The sequence below is a fragment of the Garra rufa genome, chromosome 18 (genome assembly GCF_049309525.1).
Source record: "Garra rufa chromosome 18, GarRuf1.0, whole genome shotgun sequence".
Lineage (NCBI taxonomy): Eukaryota > Metazoa > Chordata > Actinopteri > Cypriniformes > Cyprinidae > Garra > Garra rufa.
In genome coordinates this window covers 16,919,530-16,942,565 of record NC_133378.1, presented here as the reverse complement: position 1 = coordinate 16,942,565, position 23,036 = coordinate 16,919,530, and the positions used below count along the sequence as shown (strand labels likewise).

General features: G+C 36.5%; 1 protein-coding gene across 1 annotated transcript in view; it reads right to left on the bottom strand.

The window, feature by feature from the left end:
* The window catches only part of smc1al (structural maintenance of chromosomes 1A, like), a 33,439-nt gene extending 17,886 nt beyond the window's left edge, over nt 1–15,553 (bottom strand). The window contains exons 1-6 of the mRNA XM_073822915.1: nt 15,158–15,553; nt 11,186–11,374; nt 3,717–3,829; nt 2,723–2,926; nt 2,306–2,544; nt 1,233–1,491 (exon numbers count right to left, since the gene is read on the bottom strand). Of these exons, the coding sequence (XP_073679016.1) occupies nt 1,233–1,491; nt 2,306–2,544; nt 2,723–2,926; nt 3,717–3,829; nt 11,186–11,374; nt 15,158–15,266 (1,113 nt within the window). The 5' untranslated portion in view covers nt 15,267–15,553. The remainder of the gene's footprint in view (nt 1–1,232; nt 1,492–2,305; nt 2,545–2,722; nt 2,927–3,716; nt 3,830–11,185; nt 11,375–15,157) is intronic.
* Nucleotides 15,554–23,036: the final 7,483 nt, after the last annotated feature.

Sequence of the window (23,036 nt, the reverse complement as noted above, 5' to 3'; positions counted from 1 at the left end):
TCACATGTCGCGCCTAAAAACGCGTGGAAAACGCTGAAGCGCCGCCTTCTCTTTCTTTCCAAACCCAAAGTCTTTGCCAAACCACTCTGTAGTTTGAGCTCCAGTGGTGTCTGCCGTTGCTAATGGCATGACATGCGCTCTCCATAAAGACCTCCAGTGGTGTCTGCCGTTGCTAATGGCATGACATGCGCTCTCCATAAAGACGCGGTAGTTTCAGCAAAGAATAAATAGATTTTCAGCATTAAAAATCGCTTGCAGTAGCTCTGTTATCAAATTTATTTAAAAATGTTTATTCCTGTACAGCTTTGATAAGCTGTTTCTCCACCTTGCCAGTGCTTTCAGTGTTATTAAGGGAAAGGATAAAGCTGATTGGTTGGTTCATGTCGCATGACCTGTGTTGCGCTTGCAGCATTCTGAAAAGTTGAGATGTTTTTATCTCGATTCTGATGTTTTATTCCCAACCTTGTACGATTTGGCTGCTGCACACATTCATAATATGATCAATAAGAATGGACTGCATGTAAGCTTTACCACAGACATTTGGACATCTGACTTTACTCCATGATGCACTTTTCATTTTTTCCAGGTTGACAAAATGTCAAAGCATTTTATTTTATTTAGAATTGTGGTGCCTTACACAAAAAAATAAAAACATTTTTGAAGAGTCAGGACTGTTTGCTATGATTGTTAGACCCAGATATATAATATAAATTTCATTAGTTCATCTTAGATTTTGTATTCTCCTGTGTGCACAAAATTATCATATAAAAATATGAATGTATTGGTTATCGGTATCGGCCGAAAGAAGGACTTAATTATCGGTATCGGTTAGAAATTTTCATATCGTGCATCCCTAATTCCAGCCTTTACCGATTGCGCACTTATATTTGTGTGGCTTAATCTTTAACACAAGCAAGCTACTACTGGAAGGATAAAACAGGTTATTTTTCACTAAATTTTTTCATTTTTCATTAAAATTTAACGACAAAGGTGACAAACTTGTTTTTCACACTACATTTCCTAAGAAAGCACACTTGTATTCTGCTCTCTCCCTCTGTGCGACACACACAAACAAGTACAGAATCATACACATCCATGACTAATTCATGAAAACACGATCAAAGGCAGTTCACTAACTTTGTAGTTGCACCAGTGCGGTCTAACAAAATTCACTTCCACTGGCAATAAAAATGTTGCATTCATCATAGTACAGAGCCATTTGTCAGTGGTACCTGGTTCTCTTCCAGCTGCAGATCTTGTCCCTGGCTTTGAGCCTCCTCCTCCATTCGCTCCTCAAACTCCTGTCTGGCCATCTCCACCGCCCCCTGCTCACGGTCAAGCTCATCCATGTCTGCCTTGCGTTTTTTGTAGCACTTCTGGGCATTCTGCAGTGATTTACGAGCAGCCTCTAGTTTCTTGATCTTGTGAGCAGTGTTCTCTTTGGCTTTAATGTACAGAGGCCTCTTCTGATTGAGCTCTGCATCCTTCTCCCTGTCAGCATGTCAAACAAAATTCATTACCATTTTACAATTAGGTGGGCTCTAATCATATATTATCATATGGGTTCAATCAGAAATCACCACACTAATTTTCATCTCTATTTCCTGCCGTGATCAACTCTGCAAGAGCTTAGGGCTCTAAGGTTTTTGTTCATCTTTTAAGCTATTTTTATCTATAGTCTTCAGGGCATATTAAAACTTAGGGATGCTCTGAAAAAAAAAAAGCAGCGATTGATATATTATTTATTTATATTTATTTTCAAAGCTTCAGTGTACTACCATTATGAAATAACTTCATTGTTGTTCATTTAATTTAAACAAATAAGTTCTCTTTTAAAACTAACCAAAATGAAAAAAAAAAAAATTTGCTTATAATTTCAATTTTCTATTTGTTTCCAAACAAAAGGAAATATGTATTGGTATCGGCAACAGTTATCGGTCAAAATTATTTGGAAAAAAATAAAAATTGTCATATCGGCAAAAATACAGTATTGTGCATCCCTACTAACAAACATCATTTTCTTTCTAATCAGTATTCTGATTTGGCGGGTCATAGAGTGCAATCCAATTGTCTTGCACCAAGGAATCAGTGGAATATTGTTTCCCTTATGGTTTTTAGGAGTTTTCAATTACAGACTCCACCTTTGCTGTGGTTAATGTTACGACTGTCCTTTATCTGTGTGCCAAATTTCATAATTTTCCATTATGGTTCTTTGGGCTGCCTTGGCTCAAGACATATTTGTTGTTGGTTTTTTTTCATAAAAACAATTGAATGACAAACATTTGTCCATCTGTTTTAGACTCACTTGATTTCTTTCTCAATCATCTGTTGGTCTCTCATCATTCTGCCCAGCTCTTTCTTCTTGTCTTTCAGCTCCTCCTCCACACGGTCCATGCGTTTCCTGTCCTTATCAATCTCTTTGTTGCGGTGGGCCAGCTCTCGGTTCAGTTTCTCAATCTCTGATTCATTGTGGTACAGTTTAAAGAGCTGTAACTGTACATGAGCACGCACCACCTCATCCTTCAGCCGCTGGTAGCGTTCCGCCTGTGCATAACACATTGAGAACCCAGCTAAGATTATGAACTTATAATTGCATATGTGCCTTCAGGGATTCCAACACCTGAACAAATTTGTAAGCCATAACCCAAATAAAATAGATCTAAAATCTATTTCTACATTGATGAAAGAATAATTTACTAGTATAACTACATTGACAGCTCACCTCCTCTTTCTCTTGTTTGGCTTCCTTTCGCTCAGCAGCGATATTTTTCTTACGATGGTAGTTAAACTGTGTGTCCTCCTCAGCCTTTACCATTTCTTTCTTGCATCTGTCATACTCTTGAGCAAGCTCTCCAGAACGAGAAATCTCTTCAAACAGAGCTGTTCTCTCTTTAGGGTTCTTCATGGCAATTGACTCAACTGCACCCTGTGCAAAAAACAAAAAACAAAAACAAGATTTTTTTTACACTTAGATAGTTTATTGATGTTACTGTGTATGTTTATATCTTGCATTTCTTTTGTGGGTGTCAATCCGACCACTTGACATACCTGTATCTTTGGCAAAAAAAAAAAAAAACATCCTACCATCTTAGTAGTTTCTTAAAGGAGGCATGAGAGAGTTTTCACCCAATGATGTTATTTCATCAGTAGCTGGGTTTGTTTTGACTATGTAGTTTACCACAGTCTAAATAATTAATAAAAAATGCTGGACAACAATAATTATTTTATCATAAAACCATAAACTTTACTCTTTTTTATAATTATTTAAGCCTAGGCTTACTGTTACATTCAAACCACATGTCCAATTCTCACTTTTAACTAGTTGCTTATTAGCATGTATATTACTAGCATATTGGCTGTTTATAAGCACTTATTAGGCACATAGCAATCCTTTATTACTGTATTCCAGATCACGCACCCCGACCCAATACCTAAACTTAACACCTGCCTACCATTAATGAGCCATAAACTAGGAGCTTATTGAGGAAAACTCTTAAACTCTTAGTTAATAGCGAATATGTATTCCTAAATATAAAGTGTTACTACAAGTCCTGTAAAGGTAAACCTACCACACCATTTTCTAACCAACAATGGGGAAAACTGAACATAACATTTCTGTTCCACTAGCCTTACTAAAAAAAACTGCTTGCCAAACAAACGATAAACAATTCATTTTGGTGCAGAGAAATTGTTTATCTTTAATATTAAAAAATTACCTGAAAGACAAGGAAGTTTCTGGCCTTGATGAGGATTCCCAGTTTTTCCAGTTCTTCACTGTATTCAGACAGACCCACCACCTTATTATTGATGCGGTACTCTGATGAGGCACCTACACAAGACACAAACATTTTAGGCATGAAAGCAGGAAAAAATATTGATTAAGACATCATTCTGAACAGTGTTCTATGGCTGCACAATTAACCCTTGTGCATTGTTCACATTAACTACTCTCTCGTTATGTTCGTGGATGAAAACATTAGGGATGCACCGGTTGACCGGCCCTAAATCGAAACCGGCCGGTTTTTGCATCTAACGCGCGATCGGCAACCGGCCGGTTTTCATTTTTATCCCGGCCGGTTTTTTCCGGAAGTGTGCACGCAGGCCGCGGCATTCGATTCATTCAGAAACATGTCACTTGTGTGGAGGTTTTTCGAAGTCTGTGAGCAGGACGTGAAGATTGCAATCTGCAATGTCTGCAAAGGACAGGTCAATCGCGGAGGGACAACAGCAAAGACATTCGGCACCACAAACTTGATCCGACATTTGAAAGTTCACCATCCAAAAGAACACGATGAGTACCAAAAATCTGTTAATGACGCAAAGCAGGCAAAGCCATCATCTCTCAGTCAACCATCGGTACAATCTCTCTTTCTAAAAAAACAGAGTTACAGCCGAGATAGTCCAAAAGCCCAAGCAATTACAAAAAAGGTAATGGAATTTATTGTACAGGATGATCAGCCGTTCTCTGTTGTAGAAGACCAAGGTTTTCGCAGTTTAATGGAGCACATGGATCCGCGATACACACTGCCCAGCAGACGATACTTTTCGGATGTGGCTCTACCCGAAATGTACAATGCTGTGTCATCCCAGTTCACCGTTTACTTGACGCTGACGTCAAATTCATTAGTTTTACCACTGATATATGGAGCGCTGATGTGAGCCCAATATCTATGCTGAGTCTGACGGGCCAGTATATTGATGCTGATTTCAAACTACATAAGGTTCTCTTACATGCACAAGAATTCTCTGGTTCACATACAGCATCTGCACTTGCGACGACTTTTGACGAAATGCTTAAAAACTGGAACATTTCCAAAAACAAAGTGCACGTAGTTCTATGTGATAATGCCGCAAACATGTCTAAAGCAATGCAGGATGCTCACTTACCTAGCCTGCCTTGTATGGCCCACACGCTACAATTGGCCGTAAATGAAGGTTTGCTGTCACAGCGCAGTGTGACTGACATAGTGGCGACTGGAAGAAAAATTGTCGGCCACTTCAAACATTCGCCGCTCGCATACTCCCGGCTTCAGAATGTGCAGGCACAGCTTGGCCAGCCGAAGAAAAGGCTACAACAAGATGTACCTACTCGCTGGAATAGCACATATTATATGCTGTCGAGTCTCATGGAGCAAAAGCATGCTTTAGGGGCATATGCTGCAGACTTTGAATTACCTGTAACCCTTACTTCGTACCAATGGGGTTTAATCGAGAATATATTGACTCTTCTTGCACCATTTGAGGATCTAACAAAAGAGATAAGCTCTTCCACCGCGACTGCAGCAGATGTATTTCCCTCAATTGTTGCACTGAAACGTCTCTTGGGAAAAAGCGCTGAAACGGACCGTGGGGTTAAAACTTTTAAATCCACACTTTTGGAAGCAGTTGAGAAAAGATTCAGCGACATCGAACTGGAACCCTTGTACTGTCTGGCTACGATCCTTGATCCAAGGTAATGACAACAAAATTAATAAAAAAAAATATTTACAGAATATTATACATATATTGTTTTGTTTGTTTTTATATGAAAAGGTACAAGGATCGATATTTCTCCAGCACAGTCAAACCGCAAGTACGAGAAATGCTTCAAAATGTGTTAAAAAGAGAAACAGAACGGACGGAAGAGACGAGATCTGCTACAATGAATGAAGAGCGCACAGAGGGGCCAGCGGAAAAGATACCACGCGGAGCAAGTGCATTGTTGGCGATGCACGATGAAATAATGGAAGAAAATTCCGAAGTGATTAAGGTTACGGGCAGCCCTACGGCACTTGAAATGCAGACCTATCTGTCTGAAGCACAGATACCAAGAAGCGACCAGCCGTTGTTGTACTGGTGCACAAATAAGAGCCGCTTTCCTGTCCTCGCTGAAGTTGCGCGAGCGTACCTGTCTGCGCCCTGCACAAGCGTGGACAGCGAACGTTTGTTCAGCTCAGCTTCTCACGTCATTGATGAAAAAAGAAACAGACTCACTTGTGACAAAGCTGAGATGCTTCTTTTTGTAAAAAAAAAACAAGCATCTAATTTTGAAAAGCCAAAAATAAAAGTCTGTTCTGTTAAGAATTATTATTTTATATTATTTTACATTAAAATGCCTGTTGGCTTACTGTTTTACTTTACTAAAAGCACACATTTTATTTATTAAACTGTATTTAATTTAATATGTTTTTTTTTTTTTTTTAATTTCAGATGTCAGATGCTATTGTTTCAAAAGCCAAAGCCAGTTTGGCCTGTTAAATACTAAATAAACATGTTGTTTACTTGCATAACTTCTTGTTTTTGAAAAAAATCGGAAATCGGTATCGGCCAGCTTGCTTGTAAAAAATCGGTATCGGAATCGGCCATGAAAAATCATGATCGGTGCATCCCTAGAAAACATCCACTAAATTAAACTGCTGTAAAAATTTATCAGATAAATATTTTGTGAATTTTTTTTGCATAAATCTGTTAATCAACCTCAGTCCTGATCAAAATTACCAAATCTTTTGAAAAAATTCAGGATTTTGACTCTTTAATTGCCAAGTTCATAAATGATGTCACTGATTTTGGAAAAAACACACACAAAATGACTTATTTTCAATATAAAAGGTAATTGTGGACTGGATTTTTTTTTTTTTTTTTTACCTTTTTAACAGTCTTGGACATGTGAAAGATTAGTAAGAAGATTGGTTTTCATGCATTGTTAGTTTTGGCGCAGCATCAGATTTTCATTTTTTCTCCCTCATTTCCCTGCTGAAAAAAACAGCATATGCTGGTTAGGTATGTTTTGGTGCTGGGATGCTGGTTTTAGCTGGTTTATGCTGGTCCTTTGTTGGTTTATGCTGGTCCCTTGCTGGTTTATGCTGGTCCTTAGCTGGTTAATGCTGGTCCTTTGCTGGTTTATGCTGGTCATGTTGCTGGTCAAGGACCAGCATAAACCAGCAAAGGACCAGCATTAACCAGCAACATGACCAGCATAAACCAGCAAAAACCAGCAAGGGACCAGCATAAACCAGCAAAGGACCAGCATATACCAGCTAAAACCAGCATCCCAGCACCAAAACATACCTAACCAGCATATGCTGGTTTTTTCAGCAGGGTTGTTGTTCGTGGCTGTTTTTGCCCCATTGACTTCCATTATAACCACATTTTTTGATTGCAAAGCCATGACACCATATAATGATGAATTCTTGATTGTTTGTGGTTTTCCCTGTTGGGAAGAGGTAAGATTAGTAAATTTTACTGTTGATTATCAGTTGGCCCCATTAACCCTTTAGATAGGCCTTTGCAAAAAAAAAAAAGCTTAGTTTTTACATAGAGTTCTATGGAGTATAAAGGCATATTATAGTGTGCGTGTGTGTATGTGTGTGTGAGTGTGTGAAAGTGTGTGAAAGTGTGTGAGAGTGTATGAGAGTGTGTGTGAGTGTGTACTGGTATTCATCACGTTGTGGGGACCAAATGTCCCCACAAGGATAGGAATACCAGTAAATTTTGACCTTGTGGGGACATTTCTTAGGTCCCCATGAGGAAACAGGCTTATAAATCATACACAATGAGTTTTTTTGAGGAAGTAAAAGTATGCATAATCTCCTGTGAGGGCTAGGTTTAGGTGTAGGGTAGGTGTAGGGCGATAGAAAGTACGGTTTGTATAGTATAAAAACCATTACGCCTATGGAATGTCCCCATAAAACATGTAAACCAGTGTGTGTGTGTGTGTGTGTGTGTGTGTGTGTGTGAGTGTATGTGAGTGTGAGAGAGACCTATGTGCACCTTGATACATCTGAGAAAATCAAAATAAGCACCTCAGCTCTCAGAACTATATGGTAAACAAAAACATAAATATACTTACTTTGTTTTTGTTTACTCCATGTAGTTCTGAGAGCTGAGGTGCTTATTTTGATTTTCTCAGATGTATCAAGGTGCACAAAGGTCTCTCTCACATTTTCACACACTTTCACACACTCTCACACACGCACACTATAATATATCGTTATACTCCATAGAACTCTATGTAAAAACTAAGCTTTTTTTTGCAGAGGCCTATCTAAAGGGTTAATGGGGCCAACTGATAATCAACAGTAAAATTTACTAATCTTACCTCTTCCCAACAGGGAAAACCACAAACAATCAAGAATTCATCATTATATGGTGTCATGGCTTTGCAATCAAAAAAATGTGGTTATAATAGAAGTCAAAAACAGCCACGAACAACAAATGAGGGAGAAAAAGTGAAAATCTGATGCTGCGCCAAAACTAACAATGCATGAAAACCAATCTTCTTACTAATCTTTCACATGTCTAAGACTGTTAAAAAGGTAAAAAAAAAAATACAGTCCACAATTACCTTTTATATTGAAAATAAGTCATTTTGTGTGTGTTTTTTCCAAAATCAGTGACATCATTTATGAACTTGGCAATTAAAGAGTCAAAATCCTGAATTTTTTCAAAAGATTTGGTAGTTTTGATTAGGCCTGAGGTTGATTAACAGATTTATGCAAAAAAAAAAAGTCAACAAATATTTATCTGATAAATTTTTACAGCAGTTTAATATAGTGGATGTTTCCATTCACGAACATAACGAGAAGTTTTAGAAACATTTCAAAGCATTTTCTTAAAATGTGTGTCAAAATAAGATTTCTCACAAAAAAAAAAACATTTAATTTGCTTTAACAGAGAAAAAGTTGTGGCCAAATTAAGACTCAACAGCACCCCTCAGTGGACGAAAACGTCCCCAACAACACATAAGGGTTAATTACAAAATCGTCTAGTCCTGTAGTCGAAAAATTATCGACTGCTCAGTGCTGCTCAAAATTATTATTTTCTGAAACAACTTAACATTGCAGGCAATCACAAACATGTCAATTGTGTGTAGGGCTGTGCGATTTGAATTTTACTTTTGATTTTGACTTCCAGCTATAACGGAAACATAATAACCGAGATAACTGTGCTGCATTCCGTCTCTATGTATGTGGTGCGCTGTCGCCCTTCCTTAAAAGCCCAAACTCAACATCTAATGGCCCTCCCATACATATAAAATATACAATCATATGTCTGTTTGCTTTCATATTTTATGTGTAGAACAGTAGAAAAATGTTTCAATAATTTTTTTTTTTCCAAAACAGAAGATCTAGAGTGAACACGCTCTGACTCATAACACTTGCGCACATGGAAGAAAACAGACAGTGTTCTCCTCCAGATCACATCATTCAGTGAAGAAATAATAGAAATTATATAAAGAACAGAGCAAGGTTATTTTCGTAAACGAAAACTATTGATCAAAAAACATTTTCGTAAACTGAAATAAAATGAAAATGTCAAAATAAATGAAAAACTAGAACGAAACGAAACTAACAACTTTTATTGAAAAACTAACTGAAATAAAATAATAATTATCAGAAATAAATAATCGTTTTCGTAATCATTATGTTCTCACCCCATGGCGGAAAAATAAAGACTGCGACATGAACAGCACCTGAATTAAATCTAGGCTACTGCATCAGTTTTTAATGATGTATTTTATGTAACAAGCGATCAAACCAATATAGGCTACTGGAGCTGCTTAATTGTTACATGATAAGAGATTCAAACCCCCACGCGATCATTTGTAAATGACGAAAAGTCTTACCGGAACATTCAAATCTATATTTGCACTGCCGCTGACAAGAGAGAGCGGTCATCATGTTTATGTAAAAAAAAAAAAAACAGCTTCACAAACAGTCTTTTCAAATACCCAGTCATTCATATTATCACAGCAATATTCTGATTAAAGGTCATAGTTTGGATATAAACACTGATGTGATGTCTATAGTAGAGATCAAAACAGAGCACGTCATTTTTTTTTTAAGTAATTGGCGCTTCAAGTAACGTTTGTGTCGATTGCTTTGTTTCGCCACTAGATGGAAACAACTGTTAAAAAATGTATTTGTCATTGACTACTAGAGATTGATTCAAAAACGCAGATTCATCCAGTTGTTTTTGTGAGCAAATCATTTATTCATTCAAACCACTTTCATAAATTTAATATAAAACAGTTGGTGTATTAAATATATTCTATTTTAAATATTATGTATTAAATTATTAATAATTCTTTCAAATGAATTAAACACTTTTTAATAGACTGAAGCAATTAATATTTTGTCTTACATTATTTTGCTTAGTTTAGAATTGCTAGGAAATCGTGATCTCTATTTAATCTCTAAAAAACTAAAACTGAAACTAAACTATATAAAAACTAAATAGAAATGTGTTCACAAAATAGAAACTAAACTAAAACTAACAAAATTGTTAATGAAACTAATAAAAACTAAACTAAGTTTTATTGCAAATTTGAAAACTACACTAAAATAAAACGAATTTAAAAAAGCAAAACTAAATTAACCTTGGAACAGAGCATCCTCTTCTCTCTTGGAATACTCTTCTTCTGTGTTTGTTTACACAGGTTTTCGAAACACCACCATCACTCTAGTCTTTTTGTGCAACAGCAGCTGCTCCGTGCACGTGATGCAATGCTCAAATCTTATTAGACGACCATGTTTTCGCTTTGCAAAACTGAAAGATTAGTTGGACTGGTTGTTAACAAAAAACATTCGCTTTTTCAGTGCGCAGTTCACGGTCTATATGGCACCATCCATAGAAATCTGTTGTTTTATTCCACCGTGTCATCGTGTGCGATATTCGTTTCGCTTTTCCGCGCTCAGTGTGGAAAGGCCTTAAATCAGTCAAATCATGTAACGCAACTGATATAAAACAGTCTTATGTTAAAGAGTTATTAAAACAAGAAACAAGTGGTTTAATGACTTCCCGGATTTCAGTTCTCTTTCAAATTACAGAAATTCAGTTCTTTTTCTTGTCTCAGTTGAATACCAGCTGAAATTTTGCTAAAATGTCAAATATGGTATCAAGAACTGTTACATGTAAAGGCATGTAAATTGTTGATATCGATATTACTCATTTTGTGATAAGATTTAGGTTAGATCACCTATTCCTAGCATGAAGTGAATGAGTAATTGCAAATAATTGTGATTTTAATATTGATTACAGTTGCAACAATTAAGCAGCCCTCATTTTAATTTAAATTATATTAATCTACATGAATGAATGACAATTAGATAAAAAAGAACAAATATGAATTATCATAACCGTGCAGTCCTAGTGTCAACTACTAATTTTGGTATTGTAATAGCACAACACAAATAGTTTGAAGTACCTATGATGATTCTGGAAAATGAAAGGTCCTGCCCACTGTCCTGCTGGTACACCATGGTCACAAATGCTCGGTTAGCTGCAGGTTTACCCACTGGAGCTCCGTGAATCAAATCCTTCAATGTCTTCACACGCAAGTTACTAGTCTTCTCCGCCAGAACAAAGCTGATAGCATCCATGAGATTTGATTTGCCTGAGAATAAATTTTTTTCATTAGATAAACATAAAAAATAAAATAAATGCATCTCAAAAAGGTCAGAATGCAACTCATGCTGGATAATGATTAGGGGTGTAACGATATTACAAACCGAACCGAAATATCGCGATACACCAACCAAGATACGTATCGCGAAACTCTCGTGGCGTACCGCGGTACTCTCACGCCCCCTGCTGTCCATTGTTGAGGTTGACGTCACTTGTCTCTAACTAATTTAACCAATTTAAACACATTTTTATTTTATCACATTTGATTAAATTGTATTAGTAATGATGAGCTTTTGTTCTAAATATTATATTCTAAAGTTAGTATTTTCCAAGTGCATGTCATGTCATGTGACTTGAGTGAGCGATCACACTCGGTTACTACTCAGGGCACGACATTAACGCTTGTCCGGGACAAGTGGATAGGCTCAATAGGCTCAACAGCATACACAAAGAAACAAGCATGAACAAACATACTGCGGTAGGAAAGCACCATTACGATTGCAAACGTGAGTGACATTGATTTTATACAACAGTAGTTCAATAAACTAGTAGTTAATATTAACTGACTTACATTTTAGACACATCATTAACCATTTTTGCAAACGAAAATAGTTCTAAGCAACAGCAGAAACTCTCCGTGAATCTCCGAGCAACACAGCGATATTTCATTACTGAATGATTTAGCATTTTTTTTAAAGGAACCGTATGTAGGATTGCGGCCAAAACTGGTACTGCAATCACTTTCAAAATACTGTAGAACGGTGTATCCCCTCCCGCTCCCCCCTGACTCGAGGTTGCCAGCTAAGCTGCAGGAGTAGGCTGCTAGAAGGAGCTTCCAATGGCAAGTGACGAGTCCTACACAGAAATTTGTTTTTCTTCTGTTAATTATGTTTATGCTTCACAAGAGATGTTTTGCGAAGTAATTATGTATCGCAAAAATTTACAGATGGCGATTAGCCAAATATTTCGTAAAGATGTACTGTAATACCACATTTCAGTCGGAACATAGGTTGTTTTCATACCCTGCTAGTGGTGCGATATAAAGCTTTTTATGAACGCATTTTGCACGGCCGACCATGGGAAATCCACTGTGTACGGAAGCAAAGTTAGCCAAACATAGATGAATCTTACTTGTCCAGGAGAAAATGACCAACGATGGCGTCTATCTTCAAATTCTTCTCCGTTTTCAGCCGTCTCCATCTTTCAAAGGCATATCCTATACAAATCCTTTTTTTTTTTATTTCGGACTTTGTCACAACGTATTTCGGATTCATAACGAGGTCTTTTACATTTCGTAACGTTATACATGTTTTATCCGACACGTTTGTATAGCTGCAGCTGTAACAGAGCTGGCAACCCGGATCACGAAACTCTACTGATTTCGTGATTGGTAGATAGCTGGAGGGTGGCGCCTCAGACCAAAACACAAAATGACAACAATAACATCAGTTGAGGGCTGCAACTCTCACTTTTAAATGACAATATCCTGGCCGGACCACTGTTGTCAGTGATATAAGTATTTGAAATGAACATGATTTCTTAATGTCTAGGGACATGTCAGGGCCATTTTATGATTAACTGACATAAATTTCTTACATACGGTTCCTTTAATGAATCGAGTCAGTGAACGAACTGGTTGAATCCATCTATGGTTGAATCCGTGACTCGCTCATTAAGACAGTGACTACTGCCACCTATTGGTGGTTCGATTTTATATTTAAAGGTATTTGCATTTTTCCAATATTTTAGATATATGTTTAAAAAAAACTATAACATTAATCTTATTACATTATTTATGTATTTGCAATTTTACTGTGTAAATGCATTTTTTGGAACCTCTTATCTTCATTAAACAGTCTAAGTAAATACAGTTAAATGTCAATTTCATTGCAGGCCCGGTTTTTCCTGTGCAATGGAAAGATGGAGTTTGTTGATACTGATTTAATTTGTGCAACCATACAGAGTCTAATTATTCTAATTTGATGTATTGATAAAATTTAAGATTTTGATGTGAATGATGGCACATACAGTTAGTAAGGTTAGGAAAATAAAGTTAAAAAGTGTCCTAGAAATAAATTTAAGGCAAATATCACAAATATTCAGATTAAAGTAAGACCTTATAGAGTAGTGATGAGACTGTTGCTTCAGAATGGATTAATTTACATCAAAAAAGGAATTTTTTTTGCCCTGGACAAGTACATTTTTAACTCGGACAAGTGAATGTCTAATTTTCACTAACTTACTCAGGTATCCTGACTGTACTAAAATGGGTTGGCAAAGTTAATAAAGAAAAAGTTTAGTTGTTCTTGTTATTAAGTGAATCTATTGTTCCTTAGCATTGCTGTTAAGATGACATCAACCCTAACCCCACAGCAAACAGGAACCGAACCGAACCGTGGCTTCAAAACCGTGAACCGAACCGAATCGTGCCTTTGGTGTATCGTTACACCCCTAATAATGATAAAGAAATTTGACAGCGTGTTTTTTAAAAACATGTCACATCCTACTTGCACTACAACTACATAATGTCAGCAACAGACGGAATTACTGGACTACCAGTGATATTGATATGCATGCAACATTTCATTCTTGATGAATAGATATCCTGTACACAGCAACCAAAGCATTTCAACTGAAGCCGGGCATTTTTTTTTTGTTGTTGGCTAAAAACATTTTGGCGGATATACAGAATAAGGAGCCGACTTTCGCCCAATAATGTTGATGTATATGTTTTTTTTTTCTTTACAAGAACATGTGAAAAAAATGCAAGCATAATAACCTTATGCCAACTTAAGAGTATATGCTTTTTCTAGCCATTTTTTATTTTTTAATTCAAGGATTTTTCAAGGATGTAATGTACAAGCTTGTTGTGAATACAGACTGTTTTGAAATGGTGACAATAATGCTTGATTTAAAAAAATTAATGAAACAATAAAATTAATTTAAATAAATGAACATTCGTTTTTATGAGCTGAAATATTCGACTGCAATATTTTTGAAAAATGCCCATCCCTAATTGTAAGCTGGGTAAAAATGCTTTGACAGCACACAGCATAAGCAGCTGGCTTTAACCTGATAATTTATGTACATGTTCTTGTTGAGAGGGGAAAAACATGTGAAACAATGCAAACATAAAACCATATGTCGACTCCAGTGTAAACGTACATTTTTCATTTATTCGCTCTGATTTAAATGCTCTTTTTTGTACATAAGCTTAAATGTTCAAATACAATATTTTTGAAATGCCATAATGACACAATGCACCATGTGCTCTCAGAGAGTGTTTTAATCATTTATCTATAATAGTTATTATATAGATCAGTGGTTTTAATAAAGTGATAATTATAATACAAAAAAATAAAAAATAAAAATAACTTTAATTCTAAAAATGTTGTTTACAAATGTTGTTTTTGTTTGGGCTTCTGTATTAAAGTTGGTGAAATAATTTCAGATACTTTGTACTCTTGTGTAGTTTTACTTAAGTATGGAATTTGTTTACTTTTTTGTGTAACCCTGCTAATGTTGATTAAATGTAAGAACGTGACATAGCATAAGAAATACATATTACAAATGCACTTACCTGACCCTTGTAAGAACGTGACATAGCATAAGAAATACATATTACAAATGCACTTACCTGACCCTTATTCGAATGTTAAATACCCACTAATTGAATGAATGCGTTAATGTGTTGTTATTATGATAACCGATTGTACGTTAATTATCATACAAAGCCTATGCTAAAAGTGTTATTAAAAGCGAACGCACTTACCTGATCCATTCGGCCCAATAATCGCTGTAAACTTGTGGAAAGGTCCGATTATCTGTCTGCCTTTGTAAGATTTAAAGTTTTCTATCTCTATTAACTTTAAGTAGCCCATAGTGATTTTTTTCCCCCTGAAGAGTTTGATAAAAAAATGAAATCGTGAAACGGTTCAAAGCGCCAACTGCTAACACGAAAAAGGAGAGCGGGCTAACATTAATCCTACCTCGGAGTACGACAAATATAGTAACGCCAGACTAATATTTATTTAGAATAGCCTGCACTTCAAAGCAGAAGAAAACTCAAACGACACTATCAATAAAATAATATGTGTGTTATTTGTTATAATGTAAGTAAAAACAAGCGGATATAGATGCCTGCTACAGCGCGCGCGCGGTAGCAATTCCATAAACACTTCTTCTTCGTCTTTGTTTTTAACGGCGGTTGGCATCCAGCTTATTGGTGCATTACCGCCACCGTCTGTTCCGGAATGTCGATCAATGGATGAGATGAGGATATAGGGGACATACAGTATAAGTAAGCACACACACACACACACACACACACACACACACACACACACACACACACACACACACACACACACACACACACACACACACACACACACAATAAATAAATAAATAATAATAATAGTAATACAATTACCTATATATACATATACACACACACATACAGTATCTCACAAGAGTACACCCCTCACATTTCAGCAACCATTTTAGTATATCTTCTCAAGGGACAATACTATAGAAATGAAGGATATATTTTAGAGTAGTCAATGTGCAGCTTGTATAGCAGTATAGATTTACTGTCCTCTAAAAAATTACTCAACATACAGCCATTACTGTCAAAGTAGCTGGCAACAAACGTGAGTACACCCTAAAGTGATAACAGCAGTTGCAGCCATGTCCTATTCATCATGTTTATGTTTTTGTCTGCTTGACAGGACCATACAAACTTGTGTATCTTGTATTAGAGCAGTTAAAATTTTGTGCTTTAAGTACAAATCTCTCATACTGACCACTGGATGTTCAACATGGCATCTCATGGCAAACAACTCTCTGAGGATTTGAGAATTAGAATTGTTGCTCTCCACAAAGATGGCCAAGGCTATAAGAGGTTCAGTACCACCCCAAAAAATGAGTTACACTACAGTGGTTAGGGTCAGAGGTTTTCCAAGATGGGTGCCATTCGGAATAGGCCTTGCAAGGGTCAATCAACAAAGTTGAGCACTCATTCTATGTGTCAGGTGAGGAACCTGGCTTCACAAAACAGATCCATGAGTTCAGCCAGCATTGCTTTAAAGGTTACAGAAGAATGACAACCTGTTCAAGAGTATGAATTACTGAAGCCATGTCCTGTGGTCTGATAAGACTAAGATAAACTTGTTTGGCTCAGATTATGTCCAGCATGTGTGGTGATGCGCTGGTAAGGATTACCAATGACAACCAATGTGTCTTGCATACAGTCAAGCATGGTGGTGGTAGCATCATGGTCTGGGGCTGCATGAGTGCTGCTGGTACTGGGGAGCTGCAGTTCATTTGCAGTTCATAGGCCGAACGGCAGTTTTCCAACATGATAACAACCCCAAACACACCATCAGCTAATTAGAATACCTAATAAACCAATAAAAAACATTTTAGTGAATTGTTGGCCTTCTTTAAAGTATGTTTATTTACTGTATATGTACTCAGTATTTGGTAGGGGCTCCTTTTGCTTTAATTACTACCTCAATTCGGCATGGCATTAAGGTGAGCAGTCTCTGGCACTGCTGAGGTGGTATGGAAGCCCAGGTTTTTTGACAGTGGCCTTCAGCTCATCTGCATTTTTTGGTCTCTTGTTTCACATTTTTCCTTTTGACAATACACCATAGATTCTCTATGGGGTTCAGGTCTGGTGAGTTCGCTGGCCAGTCAAGCACACCAACACCATGGTCATTTAACTAACTTTTGGTGCTTTTGACAGTGTGGGCAGGTGCCAAGTCCTGCTGGAAAATGAAATCAGCATCTTTAAAAAGCTGGTCAGAAGAAGGAAGTGCTCTAAAATTTCTTGGTAAATGGGTGCAGTGACTTTGGTTTTCAAACCAAACCAAATCATCAATACCGGTATATCGTGACACCCCTACCTCAAAGCAATGATTTTACTGATAATTTCCATGTATCGTGCATGCTGCGTATTACTGATTTTAACTATATAGCTCCGCGCTATCGTCTGGGCAGAACTATTGTTCCTGCCACCAAAGATATATTCACAAATAACCTGCCTGATTTATCTGAACTGCTCTGTGTACCCATAAATACACACAAAGTAAACAAAATGACTAGTAACATGGGCACTATCTTCTCTAATACATTAGAAGCTGTTGCCCCCATCAAGCTAAAAAAGGTTAGAGAAAAACGTACTGTGCCATGGTACAACAGTAATACCCATTCTCTCAAAAAAAAGAAACTCGTAATCTTGAGCGTAAATTGAGAAAAAACAAACTTGGAAGTTTTTAGAATTGCTTGGAAAAACAGTATGTCAACTATATGCAATTATACAACTATACAATGATGCAACATTTATTTATAGGCTTTCATTCTGTTTGCAAGGCTTCAAAATTTAAATTGTTGCTATTTTTACTAGATGGTGCCATTTTTTTTTTATTTTGCCAAATATTCGCTTTATTCCAATATGCATATTATAATCTATTATAGAGTCAATTGGATAAATTATGCAGCTATAATTGTGTGGGTATGTTGGTATGGATGTCAGAGTGTGGTTTGTATGTGTGTCCTAAATTAAATTGTGTACGTGCGCACCTGTAATGTTTTAGAGAAAGACATTGTATTGTACTGTGAATCACAAATCCCACCACTGTGTTTGCAAACGGAGCTTTGCTGGAATAAGAACAGTTTGGTACTGCACCCAAACTAAATCTTAGATTATTTACTAAAATTGTTATCTCACAATTTTGACTTTTTTCCCCCCCTCAGAATTGCATGATACAAACTCGCAATTCTGACTTTTTTCTCCGAATTGAGAGATATAAACTCACATTGCGAGTTGCTAAGTTAGAATTGCATGATATAGGCTAAACTTGTAAATGAGTTAAGTCTGAAATTCACAATTCTGAGAAATAAAGTCAGAATTGTGTGACATAAAAACTCGCAATTCTGTGAACAAATCTTACTAAAAACAAAACTTGTTCAGATTTATGGCTTTAATTTTCTATAAATTTTTGAGTTCAAAATGTTTTTAATATATATATTTCATATAAAAATTGCTCATAATTCATTTTCATAAACTTTTTTGGTTTCAATTTTTTACAACTTTTTTAACTTCGACAATAATCTCCCAAGGGTCTTCTTTAAAATGAGACCAAACTTAGGTCTGTACTCCCAAGTTTTTTATTTTTTATTTTATGACAGTTTTTTGACATGGACATTTTTGTCCTCTATGAACCTATGTGTAACTTTTTTAAATTGACGCAAAATGGTTATTGAAAGATATTTATTACGAAACATAGTCCAGTAAAAAGTACAATATGCTTTGGAATGTTGTGAAGTAAAGTTTTGTAAACAAAAAGTACAGACACTTGAAGAGTACTTTTACAGCAGAGTAGAATACTTCACTACTGCAGTCATCCGGATCCAGTCCATACCCAGTCCAAATGGTGGATCAGCACCTAGAGACCACGAGAACCAGATGAGTCCTTCGTAAATCTGACTTTGCTGCAACATGTAACTTTTACACTATTGACACTATTGTCCTATTTAATACTGTAAAGTTGCTTTGACACAACCCATGTGTGACCCTGGACCACAAAACCAGTCTTAAGTCGCTGGGGTATATTTGTAGCAATAGCCAAAAATACATTGTATGGGTCAAAATTATTGTTTTTTCTTTTATGCCAAAAATCATTAGGAAATTAAGTAAAGATTATGTTCCATGAAGATTTTTTTGTCAAATTCCTACTGTAAATATATAAAAATGTAATTTTTGATTAGTAATATGCATTGTTAAGAACTTAATTTGAAGAACTTTAAAGGTGATTTTCTCAGCATTTTGATTTTTTTGCACCCTCAGATTCCAGATTTTCAAATAGGCATATCTCGGCCAAATATTGTCCTATCCTAACAAACCATACATCAATAGAAAGCTTATTTATTGAGCTTTCATATGATGTATACATCTCAGTTTTGTAAAATTTAACCTTATGACTGGTTTTGTGGTCCAGGGTCACATATTGTTAAATGCGCTACTACTGTCCACCTCTTTTACTGGGGGTGGTAGATGAGAAAAAAAAAATTCTGCTAACTATATTAATCATCAGATCAGCAATAAATGGTTGAATTTATATGTAGTTGTGCAGTGAATGACATTTGCTCCTTCATAATCAGTGAATAATTAGAAATGCTGGTTATATCTGGTAATAACTTGCCTTGATGGTGTTTGAGCTCCAATTCACCGTAATATTTTAATCTGATTTGTGTGTTACACATTCTAACATGCCACACATACAACATATACACCTAAATTTATTATAGTTATAGTAAGTGTTGACTTCTTTGGACTGAACAACCAGGACTGGTTTCAGGGTTAATTTTAATTTCAGTTGACTTCACAGTAGGCAAGCATAATTTGGCTTATTTTTTTAACGATAATAAAGCTGTTAACTTGAGGCATAACCACTGACCTTTTAATAATCCAGTTGTGTGCTTCACAGTGGAGCATGCTGAGCATTGACAGTTTTCAGCAGATGCTGTTGCCTCTAGAGCTCAGGTGAGATAGGTCCTTACATTTGTCAAATCATTTGCATAACCGATTACTCATCAAAAAACACTGTTCCTCACGTTTAACGTATATAAACAAAAACCTGGAAATTAGAATCAAAACCGATTGTACTTGCTATTTATAAATGCAGCCACAGGAATCTAAACTGATTGTTAATTTACATTTAAAACAACACACAAATAAAAGCACCTTGGTGTACAAATTATACTAACTTTCTGTGCTGGCTGAAGGGGGCAGTAGATTCAAATATTTCCTTCGACATGCAGAAGATATGCAGGACAATCATAATATGAAGACAGGAAGTGTGCTTTTATTAGAGCACTGCACACTTCCCTTTACACGCAATGGCTAACAGAAACATCAGCCTTCCTTCCTAGACTGTAATCACCCCACATCTCATGAAACGCCATTCAGAGCACATCATTTTGGAGAGGTTGCCATAGAAACCATATAGTAGCAGAGCACAGATGAACACAGCAATTTCCTCTCGCACTGTGTCCTCAAATGAAAGGGGAAAAAAAAGACAACATAAGACAGCGGAATGAGGGAAAAAAAAAAAACATACAAACATACATTACAGCCTGTTTTAGGATTAGACATTTTCTGTTATTCAAGTAATAATACAATTTGCTATTTTTATAGCCCCTTACTATCTAAAAACACTATCTCTCAGCAGTTTTCATGTCCTCACATATGTTCCACGCCAAAGGATCAACATTTGACCAGCAGACTTATGATGAAGATCACTACTAATCCTGCTCAGTGTGCAAAAACTTAAAAAAGTTGGAAGCAATCAAAACTGATAAACACTTATTCTAAATAAATGTATGCTCAAAATTATAAAGTAATTCAATTGTGCAAAGTCTGAAGTTTGTTTATTAAGCGAGCAGAACAACCACCCAATAAAGCATTTCAATAATCTAACCTTGAGGTAATGAATACATGAATTAACGTTTCTGCATTTGACATTCAGAGCATAGGTTGTAATTTAGTTTTACAATCAGTTTTACAAATGCTAGAAATGTGCTTTCAAAGGAAAGATTGCTATGAAATAGCACACCTAGGTTTCTAAGTAATGAAAAATTGACAGAGCAAATGTCCAGTAATTAACATCTCATTTATTTTTTTTTATTTTTTATTTTTCAGAATTTAGCAGTAGGAAATGACTTGTCATTTAGTTTTATATATTGCAGCTATGCATTGGTATGTTTCGTCGGGCCACAAAGAAATATAGAGCTGAGTATCATCACCATAACAATGAAAGCTAACACCATGTTTCCTGATGATATCTTCCAATGGTAACATGTAAAGTGTGAAAAGCAACAGTCCTAGTACTGATCCTTGAGGTACTCCATACTGCACTTGTGATTACCTCTTCATTCACTGCCACAAATTGATTAAAATAAGTAAGATTTGAACCATGCCACTGCAATTCCACTAATGCCAACATAATTTTCTAGTCTATTCAAAAGAATGTTGTGGTCGATAGTGTCAAACGCAGCACTAAGATCCAGTAACACTAATAGAGAGATACAACCACAATCGGATGATAAGCTTTGGATATACTGGGAGACAGAGCCAGTTCACACCCTTTTGCCCACCCTCAAGCCTCTCCCTTTTCCACTGGTCACACCTGGCTTGTTTGATGTCCTAGTCCCATGTAGAATCCTTCCTGCCTCGCTGGTTCCATCCAGCCTCCACATTTCCTCATCCTGAACAAGGAAGTCATCCAGTCCACTGTTGACCTCGCAGAGTGACGCTCTGAACCCTCTGGCTCTGCCTTATGCCGAGTTCAGACTGCATGATTTTCAAAGTAGGTCCAGGTATTTAGCATGCCAAATATCTCACGGGGTTCGACGACTCGTCAGCGATTCTCTCAGATCGCGTCTTTGATAGTTCACACTGTGTGATTTTGGGCATTAGTCAGCGATTTCTCAAAACTTGTCTCGAGTCAAAATCGGGGCTAAAATTGTGCAGTCTGAACTTGGCATTAGTCAGACGTCACTCTGGTTACACCATGAGTTTCTGGGCCTCTGGCTGAAGCCTTTTTCTCTTTCACACTGCTCACTCCGCTGATCACCTGCACCTGTCATCAATCAACAGCTAATCAAGGACTGCACTTAACCCCAGTGCACATGCTCATTTCTGTCTGATCTTGTACATGTTAAGGTTCATTTTGATTGTTAGACTCATGAGTTTCAGACTGCGTTCTTTATCTGCCATACTTCTGTCGTGATTGTGAAAAATGTCATTCATGCTTCATCGAAAATTGCAGTAGTAAAACTGGACAATTCAATATGTTTTTTCTCCTTTCCTACATGTAGAAACACCAAAGAAAGCAGGCCGCGGAGATGAGGAGAAGACGCCGGATGGTAAATCTATTAATAATGTCACAGGTTATCACTCAATAAAACAATTACTGCATGTTTTTTGAAAGATTTGGTATTGTTTGGTGTAATAATTAACATCACCTTTGCGAGTATGACTCTCACTCAGGTTGTGAATGAGCAGATATTTGACTTTCTAAAATGCTGAACACGAATAATGGATGTGGCTTAATGTAAGTTGCAACAAGGCTGGTAAGTTACCAAGACAGTGATACAAATAAAAATGTGTTTACACATTAAACATTTTCCTCTCATATAAAGAACATCTTTAATGCTCTGAGACAGTGATATTAAAAGAGCAAATTCTCTACACACCTTACTAATAAAACATACTCTGTGCAGAAAATCACAGATGAGCCCAAATTATGAACTTTTAAATATAACTGTTTGTCCTAATGTGTAAGCCATGCCAAGCGTTTTCCTTTGTTTGGTTTTCCAAAGGGAGGAAAATGTGTTAATATTCTGGGTTCATGTCTTAGTAAGTTACATCAAACCAGCATTTTAAAATGCTACAAATGCACCTAGGGATTTTATTTTGGTTATCATTTGTTGAAATAATTATAAAAAATATACAGTGTGTTCATGTCTGTCTGGTGAATGTGACCCACAATCTCTGATTCTCCTCCGTGGCAATGGAAAAATGTATATTTACAATGACAATACATTATACTCTGTAATTGAAACACTTCCAATAAAGAAATGGA